The 25,898-nt window shown below is 46.5% G+C and overlaps 1 protein-coding gene across 2 annotated transcripts in view; it reads right to left on the bottom strand.

Moving 5' to 3' along the window:
* camk4 (calcium/calmodulin-dependent protein kinase IV) overlaps positions 1-25,898 on the bottom strand; it is a 297,761-nt gene that overhangs the window by 137,665 nt on the left and 134,198 nt on the right. The window contains exon 5 of one of the 2 annotated variants that reach the window (XM_068029815.1): positions 6,041-6,113. The exons of the other annotated variant lie outside the window; for it this stretch is intronic. Coding sequence (XP_067885916.1) covers positions 6,041-6,113 — 73 coding nt within the window. The remainder of the gene's footprint in view (positions 1-6,040; positions 6,114-25,898) is intronic. 2 annotated transcript variants of the gene reach the window in all.

Raw genomic sequence — 25,898 nt, 5'->3', positions numbered from 1 at the left:
CCTATTTATGCCTACTCTCTGTTTCCTGTTAGCTAGTCAATCTGCTATCCATGCCAGTATGTTACCTCCTACACCCTGAACTTTTATTTTCTGCAATAACCTTTGATGTGGCACCTTATCAAATGCCTTCTGGAAATCTAAGTACAGTACATCCACTGGTTTCCCTTTATCTACAGCACGTTACTTCTTCAAAGGACTCCAATAAATTGGTTAAACATGATTTCCCTTTCACAAAACCATGTTGGCTGTGCCTGATTATCTTGAATTTTTCAAAGTTCCCTGCTATAACATCTTTAATAATAGCTTCTTTGGAATTCTCTACCCCAGGCAGCAGTGGAGGCTGGGTCATTGCATATATTCAAGCCTGAATTAGACAGATTTATGATCTTCAAGGGAGTTAAAGATTATGCAGGGGCAGGCAGGAAAGTGGAGTTGAGGCCACGATCAGATCAGCAATAATCTTATTGAATGGCAGAGCAGACTCGAAAGGCCAAACAGACTACTTCTGATCCTATTTCCTATGTTCTCAGATCCTGAAGCAGTCTGTGTCCACAACATACAGGCTTGGGCTGATAAGTGACCAGTAACAATCATGCCACACAAGTGCTAGGAAATGATCATCTCCAACAAGAGAGAATCTAACCATCTTCCCTTGACCTTCACAGCATTACCATCGTTGAATCCCCCACCATGAACATCCTGGGGTTACCATTGACCAGAAATTGAACTGGGTCAGCCATATAAATATTGTGACTACAAGAGAAGGTCAGAGGCTGGGAATTCTGCAGCAAGTAACTCACCTCTTGACTCCCCAATGCCTGTCCACCATCTAAAAGGCACAAGTCAGGATTATGATGGAATGCTGCCCACTTGCCTGGATGAGTGCAGCTCCAAAAACACTCAAGAGGCTCAACACCATCCAGGTCAAAGCAGCCCGCATGATCGTCACCCCATCCACCACCTTCAACATTCACTCCCTCCACCACCCGCGCACAGTGGCAGCAGTGTGTACCATCTGCAAGATCCACTGCAGCAACTCATCAAGGCTCCTTCAACAGTACATTCCAAATCCATGACCTCGACCTCCTAGATGAACAAGGGAAGTAGATGCATAGGAACACCACTGCCTGCAAGTTTCCCTCCAAGTTACACACCATCCTGACTTGGAACTATATTGCCCTTCTAATGTTGCTGTTTCAAAATCCTGGAACTCCCTCCATAAAAGCACTGTGTGTGTACCGACACCACATGGACTGCAGCAGTTCAAGAAGACAGCTCATCACCACCTTCTCAAGGGCAATTAAGGATGGGCAATAAATGCTGACCTTGCCAGCGTTGCTCACATTCCATGAACAAATAAAAAATATCATTAATGAAAGCAGTATCTGTTTTTGATTCCCATGAGCTAAAACAAACGTGAAGCAATAAAGTAGAATATTTTCTAATGCACAATATACCTTATCATACTATTCAATGCTACAGAATTGCCTGATCATTGTATACCAAGGTACAATATTGCTGTTATGAAATATTATTGATACTTGTTTTCTCTAATGGGAAAAAGTCACGTGTTCATTTGATAGGCAAGGATGGTGGGGGTGAAATTTGTCTTTGATGGTATAAAATAGGCTGCTGATTCACAATCACTTGTTTTACACAGCTGTTGAAGACCAATTACACCCCCAATGTGTGCTCACAGTTTCGATTATAATCTTCCATAGCAAAGCTATAATACAATGTGACAGATTCACAAACTGATTGTTAAATCTCTTTTTTCTGTACACGCTTATCCCATTAATCAACTGAACTTAAAATTATTTTATAAACTAAATACAAAATGTACTAAATTAGAAATTATTAGCAGACATTTGACAACTTTCAACTTTAAATCCACTGAAAATCTGCTTGAATAGCTAGTAGCAATCTATGTAAGTATATGTATATTTAAATAACCAAATAATAAAATGTAGTTTGCAACTTATCACAAAGGCAGAGAACCCAATAGCTAACTTGGATTAGAAAGGGTGTCTAACACAAAAAACAGGCCTTGTTGTATTAAAGAACAAAGAACAAAGAAAATTACAGCACAGGAACAGGCCCTTCGGCCCTCCAAGCCTGCGCCGATCCAGATCCTCTATCTAAACCTGTCGCCTATTTTCTAAGGGTCTGTATCTCTTTACTTCCTGCCCATTCATGTATCTGTCTAGATACATCTTAAAAGACGCTATCGTGCCCGCGTCTACCATCTCCGCTGGCAACGCGTTCCAGGCACCCACCACCCTCTGCGTAAAGAACTTTCCACGCATATCCCCCCTAAACTTTTCCCCTCTCACTTTGAACTCGTGACCCCTAGTAATTGAATCCCCCACTCTGGGAAAAACTTCTTGCTATCCACTCTGTCTATACCTCTCATGATTTTGTACACCTCAATCAGGTCCCCCCTCAACCTCCGTCTTTCTAATGAAAATAATCCTAATCTACTCAACCTCTCTTCATAGCTAGCGCCCTCCATACCAGGCAACATCCTGGTGAACCTCCTCTGCATCCTCTCCAAAGCATCTACATCCTTTTGGTAATGTGGCGACCAGAACTGCACGTAGTATTCCAAATGTGGCCGAACCAACTGTAACATGACCTGCCAACTCTTGTACTCAATACCCCGTCCGATGAAGGAAAGCATGCCGTATGCCTTCTTGACCACTCTATTGACCTGCATTGCCACCTTCAGGGAACAATGGACCTGAGCACCCAAATCTCTCTGTACATCAATTTTCCCCAGGACTTTTCCATTTATTGTATAGTCCACTCTTGAATTGGATCTTCCAAAATGCATCACCTCGCATTTGCCTGGATTGAACTCCATCTGCCATTTCTCTGCCCAACTCTCCAATCTATCTATATTCTGCTGTATTCTCTGACAGTCCCCTTCACTATCTGCTACTCCACCAATCTTAGTGTCGTCTGCAAACTTGCTAATCAGACCACCTATACTTTCCTCCAAATAATTTATGTATATCACAAACAACAGTGGTCCCAGCACGGATCCCTGTGGAACACCACTGGTCACACGTCTCCATTTTGAGAAACTCCCTTCCACTGCTACTCTCTGTCTCCTGTTGCCCAGCCAGTTCTTTATCCATCTAGCTAGTACACCCTGGACCCCATGCGACTTCATTTTCTCCATCAACCTACCATGGGGAACCTTATCAAACGCCTTACTGAAGTCCATGTATATGACATCTACAGCCCTTCCCTCATCAATCAACTTTGTCACTTCCTCAAAGAATTCTATTAAGTTGGTAAGACATGACCTTCCCTGCACAAAACCATGTTGCCTATCACTGATAAACCCATTTTCTTCCAAATGGGAATAGATCCTATCCCTCAGTATCTTCTCCAGCAGCTTCCCTACCACTGACGTCAGGCTCACCGGTCTATAATTACCTGGATTATGCCTGATACCCTTCTTAAACAAGGGGACAACATTAGCAATTCTCCAGTCCTCCGGGACCTCACCCGTGTTTAAGGATGCTGCAAAGATATCTGTTAAGGCCCCAGCTATTTCCTCTCTCGCTTCCCTCAGTAACCTGGGATAGATCCCATCCGGACCTGGGGACTTGTCCACCTTAATGCCTTTTAGAATACCCAACACTTTCTCCCTCCTTATGCCGACTTGACCTAGAGTAATCAAACATCTATCCCTAACCTCAACATCCGTAATGTCCCTCTCCTCAGTGAATACCGATGCAAAGTACTCGTTTAGAATCTCACCCATTTTCTCTGACTCCACGCATAATTTTCCTCCTTTGTCCATGAGTGGGCCAATCCTTTCTCTAGTTACCCTCTTGCTCCTTATATATGAATAAAAGGCTTTGGGATTTTCCTTAACCCTGTTTGCTAAAGATATTTCATGACCCCTTTTAGCCCTCTTAATTCCTCGTTTCAGATTGGTCCTACATTCCCGATATTCTTCCAAAGCTTCGTCTTTCTTCAGCCGCCTGGACCTTATGTATGCTTCCTTTTTCCTCTTAGCTAGTTTCACAATTTCACCTGCCATCCATGGTTCCCTAATCTTGCCATTTCTATCCCTCATTTTCACAGGAACATGTCTCTCCTGCACGCTAATCAACCTCTCTTTAAAAGCCTCCCACATAACAAATGTGGATTTATCTTCAAACAGCTGCTCCCAATCTACATTCCCCAGCTCCTGCCGAATTTTGGTATAGTTGGCCTTCCCCCAATTTAGCACTCTTCCTTTAGGACCACTCTCGTCTTTGTCCATGAGTATTCTAAAACTTACGGAATTGTGATCACTATTCCCAAAGTAGTCCTCTACTGAAACTTCAACCACCTGGCCGGGCTCATTCCCCAACACCAGGTCCAGTATGGCCCCTTCCCGAGTTGGACTATTTACATACTGCTCTAGAAAACCCTCCTGGATGCTCCTTACAAATTCTGCTCCATCTAGATCTCTAACACTAAGTGAATCCCAGTCAATGTTGGGAAAATTAAAATCTCCTATCACCACCACCCTGTTGCTCCTACATCTTTCCATAATCTGTTTACATATTTGTACCTCTATCTCACGCTCGCTGTTGGGAGGCCTGTAGTACAGCCCCAACATTGTTACCGCACCCTTCCTATTTCTGAGTTCTGCCCATATTGCCTCACTGCTCGAGTCGTCCATAGTGCCCTCCTTCAGCACAGCTGTGATTTCCTCTTTGACCAGTAATGCAACTTCTCCACCACTTTTACCTCCCTCTCTATCCCGCCTGAAGCATCGATATCCTGGGATATTTAGTTGCCAATCGTGCCCTTCCCTCAACCAAGTCTCAGTAATAGCAAAAACATCATACTCCCAGGTACTAATCCAAGCCCTAAGTTCATCTGCCTTACCTACTACACTTCTTGCATTAAAACAAATGCACCTCAGACCACCAGTCCCTTTGCGTTCATCATCTGCTCCCTGCCTACTCTTCCCCTTAGTCACGCTGACTTCATTATCTAGTTCCTTACAGGCTTTAGTTACTACCTCCTTACTGTCCACTGACCTCCTCATTTGGTTCCCATCCCCCTGCCACATTAGTTTAAACCCTCCCCAACAGCGTTAGCAAAAGCACCCCCAAGGACATTGGTTCCAGTCCGGCCCAGGTGTAGACCGTCCAATTTGTAATAGTCCCACCTCCCCCAGAACCGGTCCCAATGTCCCAAAAATCTGAACCCCTCCCTCCTGCACCATCTCTCAAGCCACGCATTCATCCTGACTATTCTTTCATTTCTACTCTGACTAGCACGTGGCACTGGCAGCAATCCTGAGATTACTACCTCTGAGGTCCTACTTTTTAACTTGGCTCCTAATTCCCTAAATTCTGCTTGTAGGACCTCATCCCGTTTTTTACCTATATCATTGGTGCCTATGTGCACAACGACAACTGGCTGTTCACCCTCCCCCTTCAGAATGTTCTGCAGCCGATCTGAGACATCCCTGACCCGTGCACCTGGGAGGCAACATACCATTCGGCAGTCTCGTTTTCGACCACAGAACCGCCTATCTACTCCCCTTACAATCGAATCCCCTATGACTATAGCCCTTCCACTCTTTTTCCCGCCCTTCTAAACAGCAGAGCCAGCCACGGTGCCATGAACCTGGCTACTGCTACCAGGTTTTAACCAATCACAAGTAGAGCATCCCCTTTTGCTTATCTATGTACTACATAAATGTGTAAAAAATAGTCAATGTAGAAAACTAGAACAGTGAAACAAATTTTTATATCATATATTAAAGAGCATGCTTCCTTTTATTCTCTAGTAGTAGTAAAAAGCAACATGAGTATAAATGTAAAGAAACCCACACAACTTTCTACTACCAATATTGCACAGAAGAAAATGTACTTCTGGGTATTTTGAATTGTACATAATTTCACCATAGGGTAGTGTTTTAAGTGTTTTTAGTTGAGATTTCCAGTCTGAAACTTTGAAAGATCAAAAATCAGGATCTCCAAGGTCAAATATTAATGTGAATGACAGTAATAAAACTTACTGCAACTGCCTTCAGAATTTGTTCGACAGCACCTGCAGCATCTTTTTCACTGTAATATCCCTTTTCAACAATCCTACAAAAAGTAAAGTAAAGTTTGTTACTGAAGGCAAAGTAGTGAATTTTTTTGTCAGTCTATTTGTATTCATGAAAAATTAATAAACTTTTAATAGAGCAGGCATTCCTGTGAATTTACTCACATTGTTACTGTAATATAAACAGTAGGTTTCTGATGAAATTGCCCATTTATATTGTCAAATTACCACATCAATATTCTCGTAACATATCACTTTTGAGGTATTGCACAAATACATTTTTAATACCTAGAATTACATAGAATGTACAGTGCAGAAATAGGCCATTAGTCTCAAGTGATCCAGGCCAGTGTTTACGCCCCACAATAGCTTCTTCCCTTCATCTAACCCTATCAGCATTAGCTTCTATCCTTTTCTCCCTGATGTTTATCTAGATTCCCTTAAAATGCATCTATGCTATTTTCTTCAACCGCTCCTTACGAAAGTAAGTTCTACATTCTAACCACTCCCTGGGTAAAGAAGTTTGTCCTGAATTTCTTATTGGATTCATTGATGATTATCTTATATTTATGGGCCCTAGTTTTTGTCTCACATGTAGAAACATCTTCTCTGTACCTTAACCCCTCTGACCTTGCACCTATCTCCGACCTCCCTTTCTTTTCAAAGTCCTCCAATCATGTTTCTGCCCCTGCCACAGTACTGAAACGGCCCAAATCAAAGTCACAAGTGCCATTCTATGAGACTGTGACTGCTAACCTATCCTTCTTCTCCTTACCCTCTTGACCAGTAAGAAAATAAGAACATAAGAAATAGAAGCAAGAGTAAGCCATTCAGTCCTTTGAGCCTGCTCTGCCTTTCAACAAGATCATGGCTGATCTTCAACATCAGCTACACTTTCTGCACTATCCCCATATCCTTTGATTTCCTTCGTATCCAAAGATTTATCTATCTCTGACTTGAACATACTCAATGACTGAGCATCCCAGCTCTGTGGGGTAGGGAATTCCAAAGGTTCATCACCTTTGAGAGAAGAAATTTCTCCTCATTTCAGTCCTAAATGGTTGACCCCTTATTCTGAAACTGTGACTCCTAATTTTAGACTCCCCACCCAGGGGAAACATCCTCCCCGTCAAGCCCCTTAGGATTTATTATGTTTCAAGATCACCTTTCATTCTTCTAAACTCTGGGGAATAGAGGCCTCATCTGCTCAATCTTTCTGCATAGGACAATTCTCTCATTCCAGGTCCAGCGAACCTTTGATCCACTCCCTCTAAGACAGGTTAAGTGATTAGGTAAGAAACAAAAAGTGTACAAAGCATTGCAGGTGTGTTCTCCCCCAAGGCTTTATACAATTCCAGTAAGACTTCTTTACTCTTATACTTCAATCCTTTTGTAATAAAGGCTAACATTCTATTTGCTTTCCTAATCATTTGCTGTATTTGCAAGTTAACTTTCTGTGATTCATATACAGGGACACCCAGGTCCCTTGGAATATCAACATCTCCCAGCCTCTCATCATTTCAAAAATATTCTGCTTTTTCTACTTATTTGTTAACCAAAGTGGGTAACTTCACATTTCCTCTCATTATATTCTAGCTGCCACATTTTGCCCAATCACTTAACCTGTCTAAATCATTTTCCAGCTTCTTTGCGTTCTCTTCGCAGCTTACTTTCCAACCTAATTTTGTATTGTCAGCAAAGCTAGGTCATTTTCATAGATTCATAGAGAAATACAGCACCGAAACAGGCCCTTCGACCCACCGAGTTGTGCCGACCATCAACCACCCATTTATACTAATCCTACATTATCCCATGTTCCCTCTCACATCCCCACAATTCTCCTATCACCAATTTACAATGGCCAATTTACCTATCAACCTGCAAGTCTTTGGCTGTGGGAGGAAACCGGAGCACCTGGTGGAAACACACGCGGTCACAGGGAGAACTTGCAAACTCCACACAGGCAGTACCCAGAACTGAACCCGGGTCGCTGGAGCTGTGAGGCTGTGGTGCTAGCCACTGCGCCGCCCCATTTTGTTCAATCTCCTCATCTAAATCTTTGATATAGATTGTAAATAGCTGAGGCCCTTGCACTGATCCATGCTGTACCCCACTAGTTACAGCCTGCCAACCCGAAAATGACCCATTTATTCCTACTCTCTGTTGCCATGTTATTATATTACCCCAATCCTATGAGCCCTAATTTTGAGTAATAACCTCTTTTGCACCACGCTGTCAAATGTTTTTTGATAATCCAAATACACTACATCCACTGGTTCCCCCTTTATCCACTCTACTTGTTACAAACTTGACAAATTCTAACAGATTTGTCAAACATGATTTCCCTTTCATAATTCCGTGTTGACTCTGCCTAATCATATTATGCTTTCCTAGGTGCCCTGTTATCATCTCTCTAATAATCGATTCTAGCATTCTATCTGCAGCCTTTGACACAGTTAACTACATCATCCTCTTTCAACATATTTCCTATCGCCTAGGTAAGTGTGACAGCCCTTGCCTAGTTCCATACTTATCTATCCAATCGTAGCCAGAGAATCATCTGCAATGACTTCTCTCACCTACATCAATACCTCTGGTGTCCCCCAGGATCTATCCTATTTATCATCTTGCTGCCCCTCAGTCATATTATCTGAAAACACAATGTCAGATACCATATGCACACTGATAAAACAGAGCTCTACCCCACCACATTATCTCTCAACCCCTCCACCAGTCTCAGATTTGTAATACTGCTCGTCCAACATCCAGTACTGGAAGAGCAGAAATTTCCTCCAACTAACCAAAGCCATTGGGCTGAATTTTTGCTATGGAGACGGGAAACAGGAGCTAGGTTTGATTTTGGATCAGGAACCGGTATCTGGTGGGAAACTGATTTAAGTCACAATATTCACGGGGTAAGCCCTTAATTGATATGGAGACGAGTTCCCTGTCCAATTAGAGCCAGTGGGAGCGGGAACAGAGGCAGGTCAGATGAAGTGGGACACTGATTTAGACACCCCATGGCAACTATCACTGAAGTCGTTGGCTATCCTGAGGGAAACATCTGCAGTTTGTGCCAGTCTTCAACAGCACCAGAGGGAAGCGAGATGAGTCAGGAGATCTGGAGGCCTGGCAGGACTGCAACTCGGTTCGTTGATGCCAACCTTGATCTAATGTTGGAGGTTGTGAGGGAGAGGAGGGAGGTCCTCTTCCTGGAAGGCGGCAGGTGGAGGACACCAACTGAAACTAAAGAGGCCTGGCCTCAGACTGCTGTTGCCATCAGCGGCAGAAGTGAGAAGTACCTGGATCCAGTGCTGTAAAAGGTTCAACGACCTCATACGTTGTGGCAAGGTGAGTGCAATACCCAAAATTCCAGAAAGCTCTCAGAGCTTGCACCCTCCAGCAGACACACCACTTGAGGAGCCTCAGGGCACATGCTGATCCTGACCATGGGAGGGGTGTACGCTCTGGGCACTTACTGATCCTTCAAATGGCTCACAGCCAAAGAGCTGCTGAGGACCTGCCACCACTGCGACATGCAGTTCCTAATGGATGGAGGCAGATCACACTGGATTCTGAGGACGGCAGTGCCTTATCTCGCTCTCTTTTGTCCTTGCAGAGAAATGGGCGCACAATGCGAGGGAGAGGGTCCAGATGGGAGGAGGGGTGCCTTTCTTCTAGCGTATTACCCCAGTGGAGCAGACAACAATGGAGATAACCAGGATAGTGGAAGAGGAGGCAATTAGGCCTGACAAAGCGGGAGCTCCTGGTAGACCTGATGATTACAGAGGGCAAAGTGGTCATTAAAGGGGCACAGTGCATTCCAATAGCGTGTGACGCACTGAGTAACATTGTGTAGCCTCAGCACTGCAGAAGTTTCTACTCTCCAAGACTAGCTCTCATTCTTGTGTGTCCCACAGGTGCAGACGTCCAACCCTTGGCACCATCTCCCTCAGTAGTCCAAAGCAGCATGAAGAAGCAGCAGCAGGAACATTACACCTTACCAGGGCACCGTCCACCAGTGCAGATACTCTCACCTCGGTGATTCGTCGCCCACATGTAGATGGAGTGGCACAGGGTAATGATCACAGTATTAGCGTGCAGGAGGAGGTGCCAGAGGCAGAGAGAACAGTGATCAGTTTCCCTCAGAGCAGGGAGAACAGACGCAGCCCTGTTTAGCTGGGCACCGGGGTGAAGGGCCTCAGGAGTTACTGGAAAGGAGGCTCCACCTTGAACAACAACAGGAGATGTGCTCCCTGAGGCAGGCGGGTTCTTGAACAGAGGATGGAGGAGTTCATCCAGCTCGTGTGCCACAATGGCTCAGGACTATGAGCACATGAGATCCTGCATTGAGAGAGTGACCAACCTCTTGGAGAACCATATGCGGCTTCACTCGGAATGCATGCAGGAACTGCACACAGGTCATTGATGCTGGTGGTGCAGGAATTTCTGGAGGGGATTCCACCTGTGCCCCAGCTGCTGTCCTCCGCCAGGCATTCGGAGCACCAAGCATGGAGGAGGATGAGGGTGCCCCCCATCACAGGACGCCTTCGTCATATTCTGCGTCTTTGGCCCCTCTGAGTGAGGGACCATCTGTGCAGTAGGACCAAGTGGCAGAGGTATCTGGAGATGCCTTTATTGGCACTTTCACGACGAGGATGACTGCCCCATGCATCTCAGTCGGAAGCCAAGACGGGCGAGCAGGCTGCCTCCACCTCCTATGAGGCCACAAGGGGAGCACCACCTAGGACTGGCCGAGCGCAGAGGCCACTGCGTCACGCAGTGCACTAAGTGGGTCACTGGGGTATCTTCTTACTATCTCTGTCAACTGTTTTCCTCTCTTTACATAAGAACTAGGAGCAGGAGTAGGCCGTCCGGCCCCTCGAGCCTGCTCCGCCATTCAATAAGATCATGGCTGATCTTTTCGTGGACTCAGATCTGGGACTGCTTTTATTCCTGCTATGACAGGAAAAGTGGTATAAGGTGATGAAAGATATAATGGGATCCTCCATAGTGCTGGTAAAGCCTCTGGGAAGATGTGCTTCCTTCATTGTTGGCAAGTGAACAGAACTTCCAGGCTGCATCTTCCATGCATACGTTAGCGCAGATATCTCAGAGCCCTTCCATGCCATGCCCCTCAACCTGGGTCAGAGGTGCTCAGTTGAAACATTCCTTGATTTGAAGATCCCAGACACTTATGGCAACCTCATGAGCCCAACCACCTATTTGTGCAGATGGGGCACCTCTCTGTTCAGCGTCATCCCTCTCTGCCTCTCCTCTGTCACCTCCTGCTCCTGATCTTTCCTCAATGAGCTGTGTCCTTCCAGGGTCTCACCGTCCTCAAGGTCCACACCTCCCTGGAGGGCCATGTTATGGAGAATGCAGCAGACCATCACAATGACCCTTGTCGGAGGGTACTGGAGGGCACCACTCGACCGGTCCAGGCACCAGAAGTGCATCTTCAGGAGCCCGATGCCCTGCTCAATGGTGGTCCTAGTGAACCGTTGGCTTTTGTTGTATTACATCTGCGCCTGTATCTGGGGCTCCCATAAGAGGGGTGAGTAGCCATGTCTTGAAGAGATATCCCTTGTCCTTGAGGATTCATTCGTGCACTTTGGGGGGTTGGAGTGAAGATTTGAGGCAGCGTGGACTGGCGGAGGATGAAGGAGTCACAGCAGCTACCAGAAAAGTGAACGTATACATGGAGGAAGCTCTTATGGTCACAGACCAGCTGAACATTGAGTGGAAGCCCTTCCTGTTGATGAATCTGACTGGGCAGTCACTAGGTGCCTTTATCGCCACGTGCGTGCAATCGATGATGTCCTGCATCTGGGGGAATCCAACAATGGTGCTAAAATCAACTTCTCTCTGTGCCTGCAAGGCCGCGTCTGCCGTGAAATGAATGTACTGTCCAGCTCTGGTAAAGAGGGCATCAGTGACCCGCGAGATGTAGTGGTGTGCTACCATTTGTATGATGCCACTAAGGTTCGCAGCTGATCCTTGGACGGAGCCTGAAGGGAAAAAGTTAAAGGCTACAGTAACGATGATGTCTACTGGCAAGGAATGGCAACCAGTGCTGCAAGGTCTTTGCCGATGAGGTCACAGATGTGACCATCTGCCTGGAGAGTCACAATCTCCTATGGAGCTGGTCTTGGTCATCTCCAGTAACTCCGTCTTCAGTGGTAGATCCTGTTTTAAAGATATAGCCTCTGGCACCTCTTTCCTCTCCCATGCCCTCTTGCTGCTTGGGGTTCTGCCCTGCCTTGCCCCTCATTGACACTAGGCCCAAAATCTGACAGTCATGCCCCTATTGCCAGCTGTAGCCTTCCTTTTGGACAGGTGTCCACCTTATAGTGATTGGCAGTATTGCCCCTGTTCTTCAGCCCCCTCAATGCCAGGGGCATGGGGGTGATGACACCGTTCAATGCCTGAGCAGAGATCTTCTACTTCAATGCCATTTTCCTGCACTATCCCCATAACCCTTGATGTTTTTAATATGGAGAAATCTATTGATCTCAGTCCTGAACATACTCAACGACTGAGCCTCCACAGCCCTCTGGGCCAGACAGTACCAAAGATTCACCACCCTCTGAGTGAAGAAATTCTTCCTCATCTCAGTCCTAAATGGCCTGCCCCTTATTCTGAGACTATGTCCCCTGGTTCTGGACTCCCCAGCCAGTGGAAATATCCTTCCTGCATCAACCCTGTCAAGCCCTGTAAGAATTCTGTATGTTTGAATGAGATCACCTCTCATTCTTCTAAACTCCAGAGAATAAAGGCCCAGTCTATTTAATCTTTCCTCATAGGACAATCCCTCCATCCCAGGAATTAGTTTGGTGAACCTTTGTTGCACTCCCTCTCATATGGTCATAGAAACATACAGCACAGAAACAGGCCCTTTGGCCCATCGTGTCCGTGCCAGCCATCAAGCACCTATCTATTCTAATCCCATTTTCCAGCACTTGGACCATAGCCTTGTATGCAATGGCATTTCAAGTGCTCATCTAAATACTTCTTTAATGTTGTGAGGGTTCCTGCTCTACCACCCCTTCAGGCAGTGTGTTCCAGATTCCAAACACCCTCTGGGTGAAAAGGTTTTTCCTCAAATCTCCTCTAAACCTCCTGCCCCTTACCTTAAATCTATGCCCCCTGGTTATTGACACCTCCGCTAAGAGAAAAAGTTTCTTCCTATCTATGCCCCTCATAATTTTGTATACCTCTATCAGGTCTCCCCTCAGCCTTCTCTGCTCTAAGGAAAACAACCCGAGCCTATCCAGTCTCTCTTCATAGCTGAAATGCTCCAGCCCAGGCAACACCCTGGTGAATCTCTTCTGCACCCTCTCCAGTGCAATCACATCCTTCCTTTGTGCAGCAACCAGAACTGTAGATAGTACTCCAGCTGTGGCTTAACTAGCATTTTATACAGCTCCATCATAACCTCCCTGCTCTTATATTCTATGCCTCGAATAATAAAGGCAAGCATCCCATATGTCTTCCTAACCATCTTATCTACCTGTGCTGATGCCTTCAGTGATCTATGGACAAGTACACCAAGCTCCCTTTGACCCTCTGTACTTCCTAGGATCCTATCACCCATTGTATATTCCCATGACTGCTTGTGTAACTCTGGAAGTTTGTGTATTGTGCGTCAGAAGGAGACTGTAACTGAGACCCAGCAAGAAAGCATCTCTCTCTCTCTCTCCAGCAAAGATCCAGAGAAGCCTCAGCTGCAAACCTACAGCCGACAACTAAGGGGATACGAATAAAGCCCCTCTTCTGCCTTCAGGAACATGAGAAGCAAGCCCGAACCGTGTGTGGCCCAGCGAGGATTTCAGAACTACAACTTCAACCAAGGACTCTGGGACTAAACTTCAGTATTTAAATTCCATTTATTACGGACTTTATCCTCTCAACTCTGTTTTTTCCTTTGTAATCTATTTGTGTGTGTGGCTCTTTTGTGAATGTGGGCATGGATGCCTGGCATACTTTAGTAATTTTAACCAGTTTTGAGTCTTAAGGATAATACACTTACATCTTTCTTAGCTAAAACCTGTCTGATTGGTTCATTTGCAATTATATTAGAGGAACAGGAACAAGTGCTCACTGAGGTGGTAAGTTAAATTACTGTGTTGAAAGGATAAACCCTGTTGTGTTCAAACCAGAGAGGGGCGAAAGGGGAGCCTGAGACCCCTTCCTCACCTGGTCCTAACAACCCTCTCTAAGACCTTGACATCTCCCCTAAAGTGTGATGTCCAGAACTGAAGACAATACTCCACCTTAACCAGTAATTCATAGAAGTTTAACATAACCTTTTATACGCTATGCCTCTATTAATGAAACCATGGAACGCAAATTTATTTTCAGTCTTCTTAACTTGTCTTGCCACCTTCAAAGTTTTGTGTACATACACCCTTAGGTCTCTCTGCTCCTGTACCCCCTTTAAAATTGTATAATTTCATTTATATTGCCTCTCCTCATTTTTCCTACCAAAATGTATCACTTCATACTTCTCTGCATTAAATATCATTCGCCATTTGTCCTCCGGAAGTCGATGCTCCTCATTGCTTACTGCATTTCTGAGGTTTGTGTTATCTGCAAACTTTGAAATTATGCCCAGGTATACCTAAGTCCAGGTCATTATTGTACATTAAAAAATGCAATGATACTAATACTGACCCTGGAGAACACTGCTCGATACTTCCCTTCAGTCTGAAAAACAACCGCTCACCGCTATTCTGTTTTCTGGCCCTTGACCAATTTCATATGCACATAGTCCCTTTAATCCCATGGGCTTTAATTTTGCTAACAAGTTTATGATATATAAAGTCTTGCATTTAGTGTGTCCATCACATTTAAAACATCTGCATCTGTCTGGCTCAAATATTGTATGCGTAAAACAGCAACAAATCACATACGAACAATCTTCACTTCGTTTACTAACAACGATTAACCTTTAATTCCTACCAGGATGTGCTGGGAATTTATAAGCAGATGCTTATCTAAAAGCAAACTATGCTCACTACAGCAATTAGCTAATTATTTATCTCAAGCATGAACTAGAGCATATTCAACTGAACACTTTAGATACTAAAGGTAAAGTTAAATTAAATAGGGTTCCACAATAGCAACAGATAGTTTCTTCTCAATGCAGTTCCTTTAAGCCTATTTTGAATAATGCAAATCCCACGCAGTTATTCAATAATACATTGTGTGTTCCATGGTATAATGCTCCTGCTGTTATAATACTATGCATTTTACAACTTATTGTGGTGAACACACAGTGCAGCTCCATTCATTCCTTTCCCGAGGCACCTCCTCATATCCCAATCTGGCCACCCAGCACTGACACTCACCCTCACCTTAATGTCATCTCGCACCCATCCCTCACAGTTACCCTCAACAACTGTTGTCATCCCCATCCTATCTACTTCTCACTTCTCATAACTTACTGCTTTCTCTCATTGCAGAAGAGAGTGCACAACACCAGGGAGAACCCAGGGTACCTTGCAGTTATAGCCACCAAGACCGCTGAGGAGGGGCAGATGTTGGATATTGGCAGGGTGGCACAGTCAATGGGCATTGGTGATGGAGAGATGGGGGTCTCCCATAAACTTGGTGCCGAACTAGATATCAAATTGCCACTAGGCACATAACAGTCACTCATGTTGACTTGATGTCACCACTAACTGAAATGTCATGATCTGCACTTTGAGCCTTTTCCACTTCAGTTCTAATTCATGTCTTTCATCTCCCACAGGTGTTTCAAGGGTGAGGTAAGAATTGTAGCAAGAGACGATGGTGTAGTGGTGATGTCACTGCTCAGGAGGCCCAGGCTAATGCCCTGGGATATGGGTTCAAATCCGACCATGGCAGGTATTGGAATTTAAATTCAATTAACTAATCTAAAAAGTCTGGAATTGAGAGCTAGTCTCAGTAATGGTGCCATGAAACTATAAAAAAAAAACACCTGGTTGACTAATGTCCTTTTGGGAAGGAAATCTGCTGGACATGTGACTCCAGAGCCACAGCAATGTGGTAACTTTTAACTGGCCCCTCTGAAATGGCCCAGCAAGCCATTCAGTTGTCAAGGGCACTTAGGGATGGGCAAAAAATGCTGGCCTTGCCAGCGATGCCCACATCCCATGAAAGAATAAAAATAAAAGAGGCTGAGGAGGGTGTGCACTCTGGGCGAGCAGCACGCTCCACCAGTGCAGAAACACACAGCTCAGTGGGGATTACAATTGAGATAGGTAGATTATCACATAGTTAGACGCACATCACATGTGAGCAGGAGCTGGAGGTAGTGACAGCAGTGGAGAGTCTCCAGCGGAGGGTGCAGGGCTCTCCAACCTAAACCTCGGGGGCCATCCATGAGAAAGGCACTTATGAAGCAGCAATGGGATGTGTGTGGTTCTGTCAGCACTTCCAGAGGCAATGTGCATCCTTGGAGAGAAATTGGAGCAGTCTGTCTCTACCATGAGTGCCATGATGTCTCAAGCATTTGTGCTGATGTCCACCTCTTTGGCAAGAGTGATCACCTGCATGGAGAATCTGATGCAGCAGGCAACCAAGTGCATGCTTGCTCTGACAATAGCCTGCACACTCAGTCTGCCACTTTATATAGCATGGAGGAAAGTCTCAGCTTGGCCATTCAAGCCTTACTAAAGTGCTCTCCAGCTCTTAGCTAGCAGGAAATTGCAGATGGGCCATGAGAGGGAAGATGGAGAAAACGGACATGGAAGTTGGGACTTTTCTCAAGGCATTTCCACTTCTCATTCCTTGGCCCACTCCCACCACCCTGTACAGAGCCCCACATTCTGTTTCATGCCCTGATGACGAGTCTGGCCCTGCACAGGTGCAGCTGGGGTAGCCTTTGGCGAGGCTCTCACAGGCTCCAAAACCCAGAGGACATCTGCCACGGGTATTTCAGCTGTCAGAGGAGGGGAATGAGTAGCCTGCCTCTAGCTATTTTGAAGCCACACAGGTAGGACCACTTAGGAATAATAGAAAGTGGAAGAGGAAGATTTTATGGTTACACAAGGAGATTCACTTGGGTTTTTATAACAATGTCAATGTCGTTATGTATGTGGAATGTAGAAAGACAAGGGCAGCAGATGTATGGGAACACCACCACCTACAAGCTCTCCTCCAAGCCACACAACATCCTGACTTGGAACTATATCGCCATTCCATCACTGTCACTGGGCCAAAATCCTGGAACTCCTTTCCTAACAGCACTGTGGGTATACCTACCCCACATGGACTGCAGCAGTTCAAGAAGGCAGCTCACCACGACTTTCTCAAGGGCAATTAGGGAGGGGCAATAAATGCTGGCCTAGCCAGAGACAGCCACATCCCAGGAACGAAAATAAAATGTAAATGAATCATGAACATTATCTGAACTCTCCATTGTCCTGACATTTCCATTGTTGCATTTTAAATTCCAAATGGACATGAGCCTTCAGGAGAATGGTGTGACTAGACTGGAGAACATTCAAAGGGTCTGAATGTGGTGGAAGGATTTATGAGAATTTGTGAAAATGAATTGTGTTGTGGTGGTGAAATGGGGGGGGGGGGGTGGGGGGCACAGGGTTTAGCATTGCAGTGCCATATAGATTCAAGAACTCACTTTATCTGAGCTTGCCTGTATTAGTCCGTCACGGGTTTCTTTGGCAGCCAGGTGAGTTGCTGCAGGGACACCGGCCATAGCAGGTTCCTCCTCCTCTTTGTCATCAGAGGATGCCAAGTGGTTCGCACCTTCCTCCTCCAGCAGTTCCTCTCTAACACCATGTTGTGCAAGGCACAGCAGACGACTAACATTCTCGACACCCTTGCTGCTGCATTCTGTCTAGATCTGTCTAGGCACCTGAATTGCATCTTTAGTAATCCAACAGCTGGCTTAATGATCACTCTTGTGGTTATATGGCTCTTGTTGTACGTTCCCTCTGCATTTGTAGTAGGGTTCCTCACAGGTGTCATGAGCCAGGTTCTCAGAGGGTAGCTCTTGTCTCCAAGGGGCCACATGCTCATTCTTTGTAGGTGCAAACACCTGTGGGAGATCTGACTGTTGCAGAATGAAAAAATCATGACAGCTTCCAGGTTATCTTGCACAGAGTTGCATGATAACCTTCTGGTGGTCACATATGAGCTGAACATTGGAAAGGATTCCACTCCCTCAATTTCCAGGCTTGAAAGTTGCAGCTGTGAGGAAAGATTGGATCGGCTAGGGTTGTTTTCCCTCCTCTGTATTAGAACAGAGGAAGCTGAGGAGTGACTTACTTGAAGTGTACTAAAATTATGATGGGCCTAGATAGAGTGGACAGGAAGGATCAGTTTCCCCTAGTGGAGAGGTCAGTTACCAGGGGGCACAGATTTAAGGTGATTGGTAGAAGGATTAGAGGGGACACAAGGAAAAACCTTTTCACCCAGAGGGTGGTGGGTGTCTGGAATTCACTGCCCAGATCGGTGGTGGAAGCAGAAATCCTCAACTCATTTACAAGGTACCTGGACCTGCACCTGAAGTGCTGTAACCTGCAAGACTACGGACCAGATGCTGGAAGGTGGGATTAGATTGGGCGGCTAGTTTTTTCAGCTGGCGCAGATACGATGGGCTGAATGGCCTCCTTCTGTGCCTTAATTTTTCTATGGTTCTATCTGAGAGCACCTTGATTGCCACATGTCTACAGTCAATGACTCCTTGTACCTGTGGGAAACCAGCCACTGCAGCAAATGCAAGAACCCTCTGTAATAAAAAAACAGAAAGTGCTGAAAATACACAGCAGGTCTGGCAGAATCTGTGCACAGAGAAGCACAGTTAACATTTTAGGTCTGTGAACTTTCATCAGAACTGGCAACGGTTAGAAATGTAATCGGTTTTAAACAAGTGAAGGGAGCAAAAGGGAAGGTGTGTGATAGGGCTGAGGGCAGGAGAGATTAAATGACAAAGATATCATGGGGCAAAGGCAAAGGGAGTGCTAATGTTTCTGGTGAAAGACAAGGCATTAGTCCAGAGAGAACCTTCTATGTCTGACTGGCTCCATTAGTGTCAAAGTGGACATAAGTGGCAGCCTTGACAAACATGGCATCATTCATCCGGGAGATAGACTTCTGAGCAGATGATTGTGAAATCCTGCAGATGTAATCAGCAGATCCGTGGAAGGAGATGGAGGCGAAGAAATTCAGGGCTCTGGCGACCTTGATGGCCACTGGCAATGCATGTTCACCTGGCCATCTTGGAAGGAGGTCTTGTTCCAGGTGGCTGCAGATGTCAGCAATGACCTGCCATGAAAGCCTGAGCTTCCTGAGGCACTATTTCTCCATCATGTCGAGGAAGCTGATTCTCTGTCTGTATACCCTGTGCTGGGGTTATCGCCTCTTTCAAGCTGGAGCTCTGTGTCCATCCCCTCTGTTTTAGATTAGATTAGATTAGAGATACAGCACTGAAACAGGCCCTTCGGCCCACCGAGTCTGTGCCGAACATCAACCACCCATTTATACTAATCCTACACTAATCCCATATTCCTACCAAACATCCCCACCTGTCCCTATATTTCCCTACCACCTACCTATACTAGTGACAATTTATAATGGCCAATTTACCTATCAACCTGCAAGTCTTTTGGCTTGTGGGAGGAAACCGGAGCACCCGGAGAAAACCCACGCAGACACAGGGAGAACTTGCAAACTCCACACAGGCAGTACCCGGAATTGAACCCGGGTCTCTGGAGCTGTGAGGCTGCGGTGCTAACCACTGCGCCACTGTGCCGTCTTGTGGAATGTCACGTGGCTGCAGAGAAGGGGAGGCTGCTGTTGCTGCTCCTGGTGTTGGTGTGGCTCCTGCTACTGCTGCTGGTGTGGCTGCTCCTTGTTCCTCATCAGAGGTCCATGGTATAGCTGCGTAAGCTGCTCCCATGCTACGGAGAAGGCTGAGAGCAGGGAAGAATCTGATTAATTATTTCCTAACAATTTAAAGCCCCATTTGGTTATATGAAAACCATGTTTCTTGTGCAAGTTGCTTCTCTCCGTGAAAGCTGCCTAGATATCTTCTATCTCCCCCCCACCCCCCCAAACCGCTCGCTAACCAAACCCCACACCCTCTGACCCGTCCCTGTCACCAGGGCCTGCCTGACTGGCCTCAGCGCTCCCGATCCCACTTACCTGTCCTGGGGTCTCCAACGTCGTTGGTACTGCAGGGCCGAGGTGGGTTCGCCCCCTGCCTTCTGGCCTGCAGCTCGAAGCCCCGTTGCCAGAATAAAATCCAGACCAAAATTTATGGTTCATAAACATTAAATAGAAATGTAACAATGTAATACTGTGTTAAACACCCAAGTAAATACCCTTGTGCAACTAAAAATCCTTTATCTTCCTCTCCTACATGGTGCAACCCCTGTGGATTCTGCAGAGCTGGAGGCAGGCTCCTCATATCCCTGCTCAGATATGCTTGACCGATGTCCTCTGGATTTTGGAGCCTGTGAGGGCTCCATCAAAGACTGCCCCGCCTGCACTTGTGCAGGGGCAGACTCAGCCACTGGGACATCCTGGGTGGGATCATAAGAGGTCCGAATTTGAAGTGCATTGAACAGAGTCCCCACTTCCATGTGCCCTTTTTCCACCTTCCCTCACATGGGCCACCCACAGTTCCCTGCCAACCGAGAGCTGGAGAGCACTTTGCTACACTTCACTGAGGGGCTGAACAGTCAAGGCAAGGTTTTCTGCCATCTAGCTTAAGGTGGCAGTCTGAATGTGCAGGCCATTGGTGAGGGCCAACATGCAATTGGTTGCCTGCCGCATTTAATGCGCCATGCAGGTGGACACTCTTTCCATAGGCATGAACATTAGCGCGAAGACTTGAGACATCATGGCATTCATACCAGAAACACACTACTCCAAGCTCTCTCCAGTCGTGCACAGTGCCTCTGGAAAGGCTGGCATAACCCTCCACATTTTCTGCTGCAGCTCCAGAACAGTCCTCTTCATCAAACGCCCCCGAGGCTCAGCATCTGTGTCCAGCTGAGCAGAGCTTGGAGGGTCCTGTACCGTCCAATAGGAACTCTCCACTGCTGTACCTATCTCTGACACCTGTTCTTGCTCTCGTGATATGTGCTTCACCATGTGACAACCCAACTATCTGTCTTGGCAGCCCCACCGAGATGTGCATTTCTGAGCTGGTGCAGGGTGTGAATGTGACCTGTGGCAGTGGACCCTCACTGAGTGAGCTCCTTTGAGGAGTCTTTATCCTCCTCCGGTACCACCTCCTGACGGATGCTTGTAGGACCTATGGAAGATCAAAGATGTGAATTATAACTGATAAGGTGAGCGGGTTCTACGTCACCATTGTGCAGATCATCAGGTTTCAGTGGCTGTTGACATCAAGTTAATATTTATTTATTTCGAGATACAGCACTGAAACAGGCCCTTCGGCCCACCAAGTCTGTGCCGACCATCCACCCATTTATACTAATCCTACATTCCTACCACATCCCCGCAATTCCCCTCCCACCTACCTATACGGGCAATTTATAATGGCCAATTTACCTATCAACCTGCAAGGCTTTGGCTGTGGGAGGAAACCGGAGCACCCGGCGAAAACCCATGCGGTCACAGGGAGAACTTGCAAACTCCGCACAGACAGTACCCAGAATCGACCCAGGTCACCGGAGCTGTGAGGCTGCGGTGCTAACCACTGCGCCACTGTTGTATGCTATGTGGCTGTATTATATTTAATTCTGTAATCGGGTAGCTGGGAAACCCCCATCTCTCCATCTCCAATGGCCAGGCGTGCTGAGATATCATTTATCTCCAGCGTCTCCTCCTCCAGTACCTGTCAGAATGGAGATGACTGGTGGGCCACCTCCAGTTCTCTGTGTATCTCTGGAGTTCTGTGCTCTCTTCTGCAAGCAGAGGAAGAATAGGCCTATAAGTGTGAGCTGTTTTGAGAGGATGGAAGGACACTGTAAGGGCTGAGTGTGACAATAAAATAAGATGTGTACTAGTGGTGGTTAGTCAGATGGGGATGTGAGGAGGCGCCTCGATAGAGAAGGGTAGGTGCACTTTCAAGGTGTGTTGATTTAAGGAGTGGTGTGCAGGAGAAGGCTGGGGAAGACATTTTTTAAATTCTTTTATGGGATGTGTGTGTTGCTGGCAAGACCAGCATTTATTGCCCATTCCTAGTTGCCCTTGAGAAGGTGATGGTGATCTGCCTTCTTGAACCACTGCACTCCATGTAGTGTAGGTACACACACAGTGCTGCTAGGGAGGGAGTTCCAGGTTTATGACCCAGTGACAGTGAAGGAACGGCGATATAGTTCCATGTCAGGTGGTGTGTGACTTGGAAGGGAAGTTGTAGGTGATGGTGTTCCCATGCGCCTGCTACCCTTGCCCTTCCAGCTGGTAGAGGTCGTGGGTTTGTAAGGTAATATCAAAGGAGGCCTGATGAGTTGCTGTAGTGCATCTTATATATAGTACACACTGCTGTCAGTGTGTGCCAGTGGTGAATGAGTAAATGTTTAAGGTGGTGGATGAGGTGCTGATCAAGTTTGCTGCTTTGACCTGAATGGTGTTGAGCTACTTGAGTGTTTTTGGAGCTGCACTCATCTCGGCAAGTAAAGAGTATTCAATCACACTCCTGACTTGCACCTTGCAGATGGTGGACAGGCTTTGGGGAGTCAGCCTCTGACTTACTCTTGTAGCCACAGTATTTATGTGGCTGGTCTAGTTAAGCTTATGGTCATTGGTAACCCCCCAGGATGTTGATAGTGGGGGATTCAGTGATGGTAATGCTGTTGCATGTCAAGGGGAGATGGTTAGATTCTCTGTTGTTGAAGATGGTCATTGCCTGGCACTTGTGTGGCATGAATGTTACTTGCTACTTATCAGCCCAAGCTTGAATGTTGCCCAGGTCTTGTTGCACATAGGCACAGATTGCTTCGGTATCTGAGGCGTAGCAATTGGCACTGAACACTGTGCAATCATCAACGACCATCCCCACTTCTGAGCTTATGATGGAGGTAAGGTCATTGATGAAGCAGCTGAAGATGGTTGGGCCTAGGACACTATCCTGAGGAACTCATGCAGTAATGTCCTTGGGCTGAGAAGATTGGCCCCCAACAACCACAACCGAAGAAGGGTCAGTGATCCGAAACGTTAACTCTGCTTCTCTTTTCACAGATGCTGCCAGACCTGCTGAGTGGTTCCAGCATTTCTTGTTTTTATAACCACAACCATCTTTCTTTGTGCTGAGTATGAATCCAACTGTTGTCCTCCGTTTCCCATTGGCTTCAATTTTGTGAGGCTCCTTGATGCCACACTGAGTCAAATGCTGCCTTTATGTCAAGGGCAGTCACTTTCACCTCACCTATGGAATTCATGTACAGCTCTTTTGTCTATTTTTGGATCAAGGCTGTAATGAGGTCTGGAGCCGAGTGGTGATGGGATTTGTACTTGAATGTGCCATGCCTCTCACTTTTCATAGCCTGATCAGGTCACTGAACCTCTTGGGTCACTGTATCTAGGAGCAAGGCACCACATGCCTGCTGCTGACCTCTCTGTCACTTCTAGCCACACCTGCTTTTTTTCGGAGGCTTCCTTCTTTCTCCTGTCCAAGGGGAACAGAATCTCACTTCAGGCTCTTATAGCCCACAGAAGCATCACCAGAGATGGATCGGAGAAGCATGGTGCTGCCTTGTCATGTACAGCCTCCATCTGTGCAGGTTCTAGGTCTTTCAAAACAGATCTACAATGCTTCAATGCTGACCCTTGCAGGATCTCTATAAATAGTGGAGCTGAAAGAGACTGATGCAGGTTGTCATCGCACCCGCTTGCTCTAACTGGCGAGGAAACCTGGAAGACAGCTGTAAATGCAGCATCTGGGTTAAAAAGTCACTGATAAATGCGATTCTGAAACGTTTGGGTTTCCTATGCACTGCTAGCCTCCCCTATTGCGAGTGGGTCTGAAAGTTAAAGTTCAGGCCAATATTTCATAATTTCATAAGTCATAAGACCACAGAAGGAAGCATTCAGCCCAAGGGAGGCACTGCGTAGTGGTATTGTCACTGGACTAGTAACCCAGAGACCCAGGGTATTTCTCTGGGGACATGGGTTCAAATCTCACCACAGCAGAAGGTGGAATTTGAATTCAATTAATAAATCTGGAATTAAAAAGCTAGTCTAATGATGGCCATGAAACCATTGTCGATTGTTGTAAAAACCAATCTGGTTCACTAATTAATGTCCTTTAGAGAAGGAAATCTCCTGTTCTTACCTAGTCTGGTCTACATGTGACTCCAGACCCACAGCAATGTGGTTGACTCTTACATGCCCTCTGAAATTACCGAGCAAGACAGTGAGTTGTACCTAACTGCTACGAAGTCAATAAAAAGGAATGAAACCAGACGGACCGCCCAGCATCGACCTAGGCACCGGAAACGACAACGGCAAACCCAGCCCTGTCGACCCTCAAAGTCCTCCTTACTAACATCTGGGGGCTTGTGCCAAAGTTAGGAGAGATGTCCCACAGACTAGTCAAGCAACAGCCTGACATAGTCATACTCACGGAATCACACCTGACAATGTCCCAGACACTGCCATCACCATCCCCGGATATGTCCTGTCCCACTGTCAGGACAGACCCAGCAGAGGTGGCGGCACAGTGGTATACAGTAGGGACAGAGTTGCCCTGGGAGTCCTCAACATCAACTCTGGACCCCATGAAGTCTCATGGCATCAGGTCAAACATAGACAAGGAAACCTCCTGCTGATTACCACCTATCGCCCTCCCTCAGCTGATGAGTCAGTATTCCTCCATGTTGAACAGCACTTGGAGGAAGCACTGAGGGTGGCAAGGGCACAGAATGTACTCTAAGTGGGGGACCTCAATGTCCATCACCAAGAGTGGCTCGGTAGCACCACTACTGACGGAGCTGGCCGAGTCCTAAAGGACATATCTGCTAGGCTGGGTCTGCGGCAGGTGGTGAGGGAACCAACAAGAGGAGAAAACATACTTGACCTCGTCCTCACCAATCTGCCTGCCACAGATGCACCTGTCCATGATAGTATTGATAGGAGTGCCCACCGCACAGTCCTTGTGAAGACAAAGTCCTGCCTTCACATTGAAGATACCCTCCTTTGTGTTGCGTGGCACTACCACCGTGCTAAATGGGATAGATTTCGAACAGATCTAGCAATGAAAAACTGGGCATCCATCAGGTGCTGTGGGCCATCAGCAGCAGCAGAACTGTACGCAACCACAATCTGTAACCTCATGGCCTGGCATATCCCCCTCTCGACCATTACCATCAAGCCAGGAGACCAACCCTCGTTCAATGAAGAGTGCAGGAGAGCATGCCAGGAGCAGCACCAGGCATACCTCAAAATGAGGTGTCAACCTGGTGAAGTTACAACACAGGACTATCTGTGTGCCACATTGCGTAAGCAGCAAGCGATAGACAGAGCTAAGCGATCCCATAACCAACAGATCAGATCTAAGCTCTGCAGTCCTGCCACATCCAGTCGTGAATAGTGGTGGACAACTAAACAACTAACTGGAGGAGGTGGCTCCACAAATATCCCCATCCTCAATGATGAGGGAGCCCAGCACATCAGTGCAAAAGATAAGGCTAAGGTATTTGCAACGATCTTCAGCCAGAGGTGCCGAGTTGATGATCCATCTTGGCCTCCTCCTAAGGTCCCCAGCATCACAGATGCCAGACTTCAGCCAATTCGATTCACTCCACGTGATTATCGAGAAACGACTGAAGGCACTGGATACTGCAAAGGCTATGGGGCCCTGACAATATTCTGGCAATAGTACTGAAGACCTGTGCTCCAGA

The sequence above is a fragment of the Heterodontus francisci genome, chromosome 4, assembly GCF_036365525.1.
Source record: "Heterodontus francisci isolate sHetFra1 chromosome 4, sHetFra1.hap1, whole genome shotgun sequence".
NCBI classification, from domain to species: Eukaryota; Metazoa; Chordata; class Chondrichthyes; order Heterodontiformes; family Heterodontidae; genus Heterodontus; species Heterodontus francisci.
This window is presented reverse-complemented; position numbering and strand designations above follow the sequence as displayed.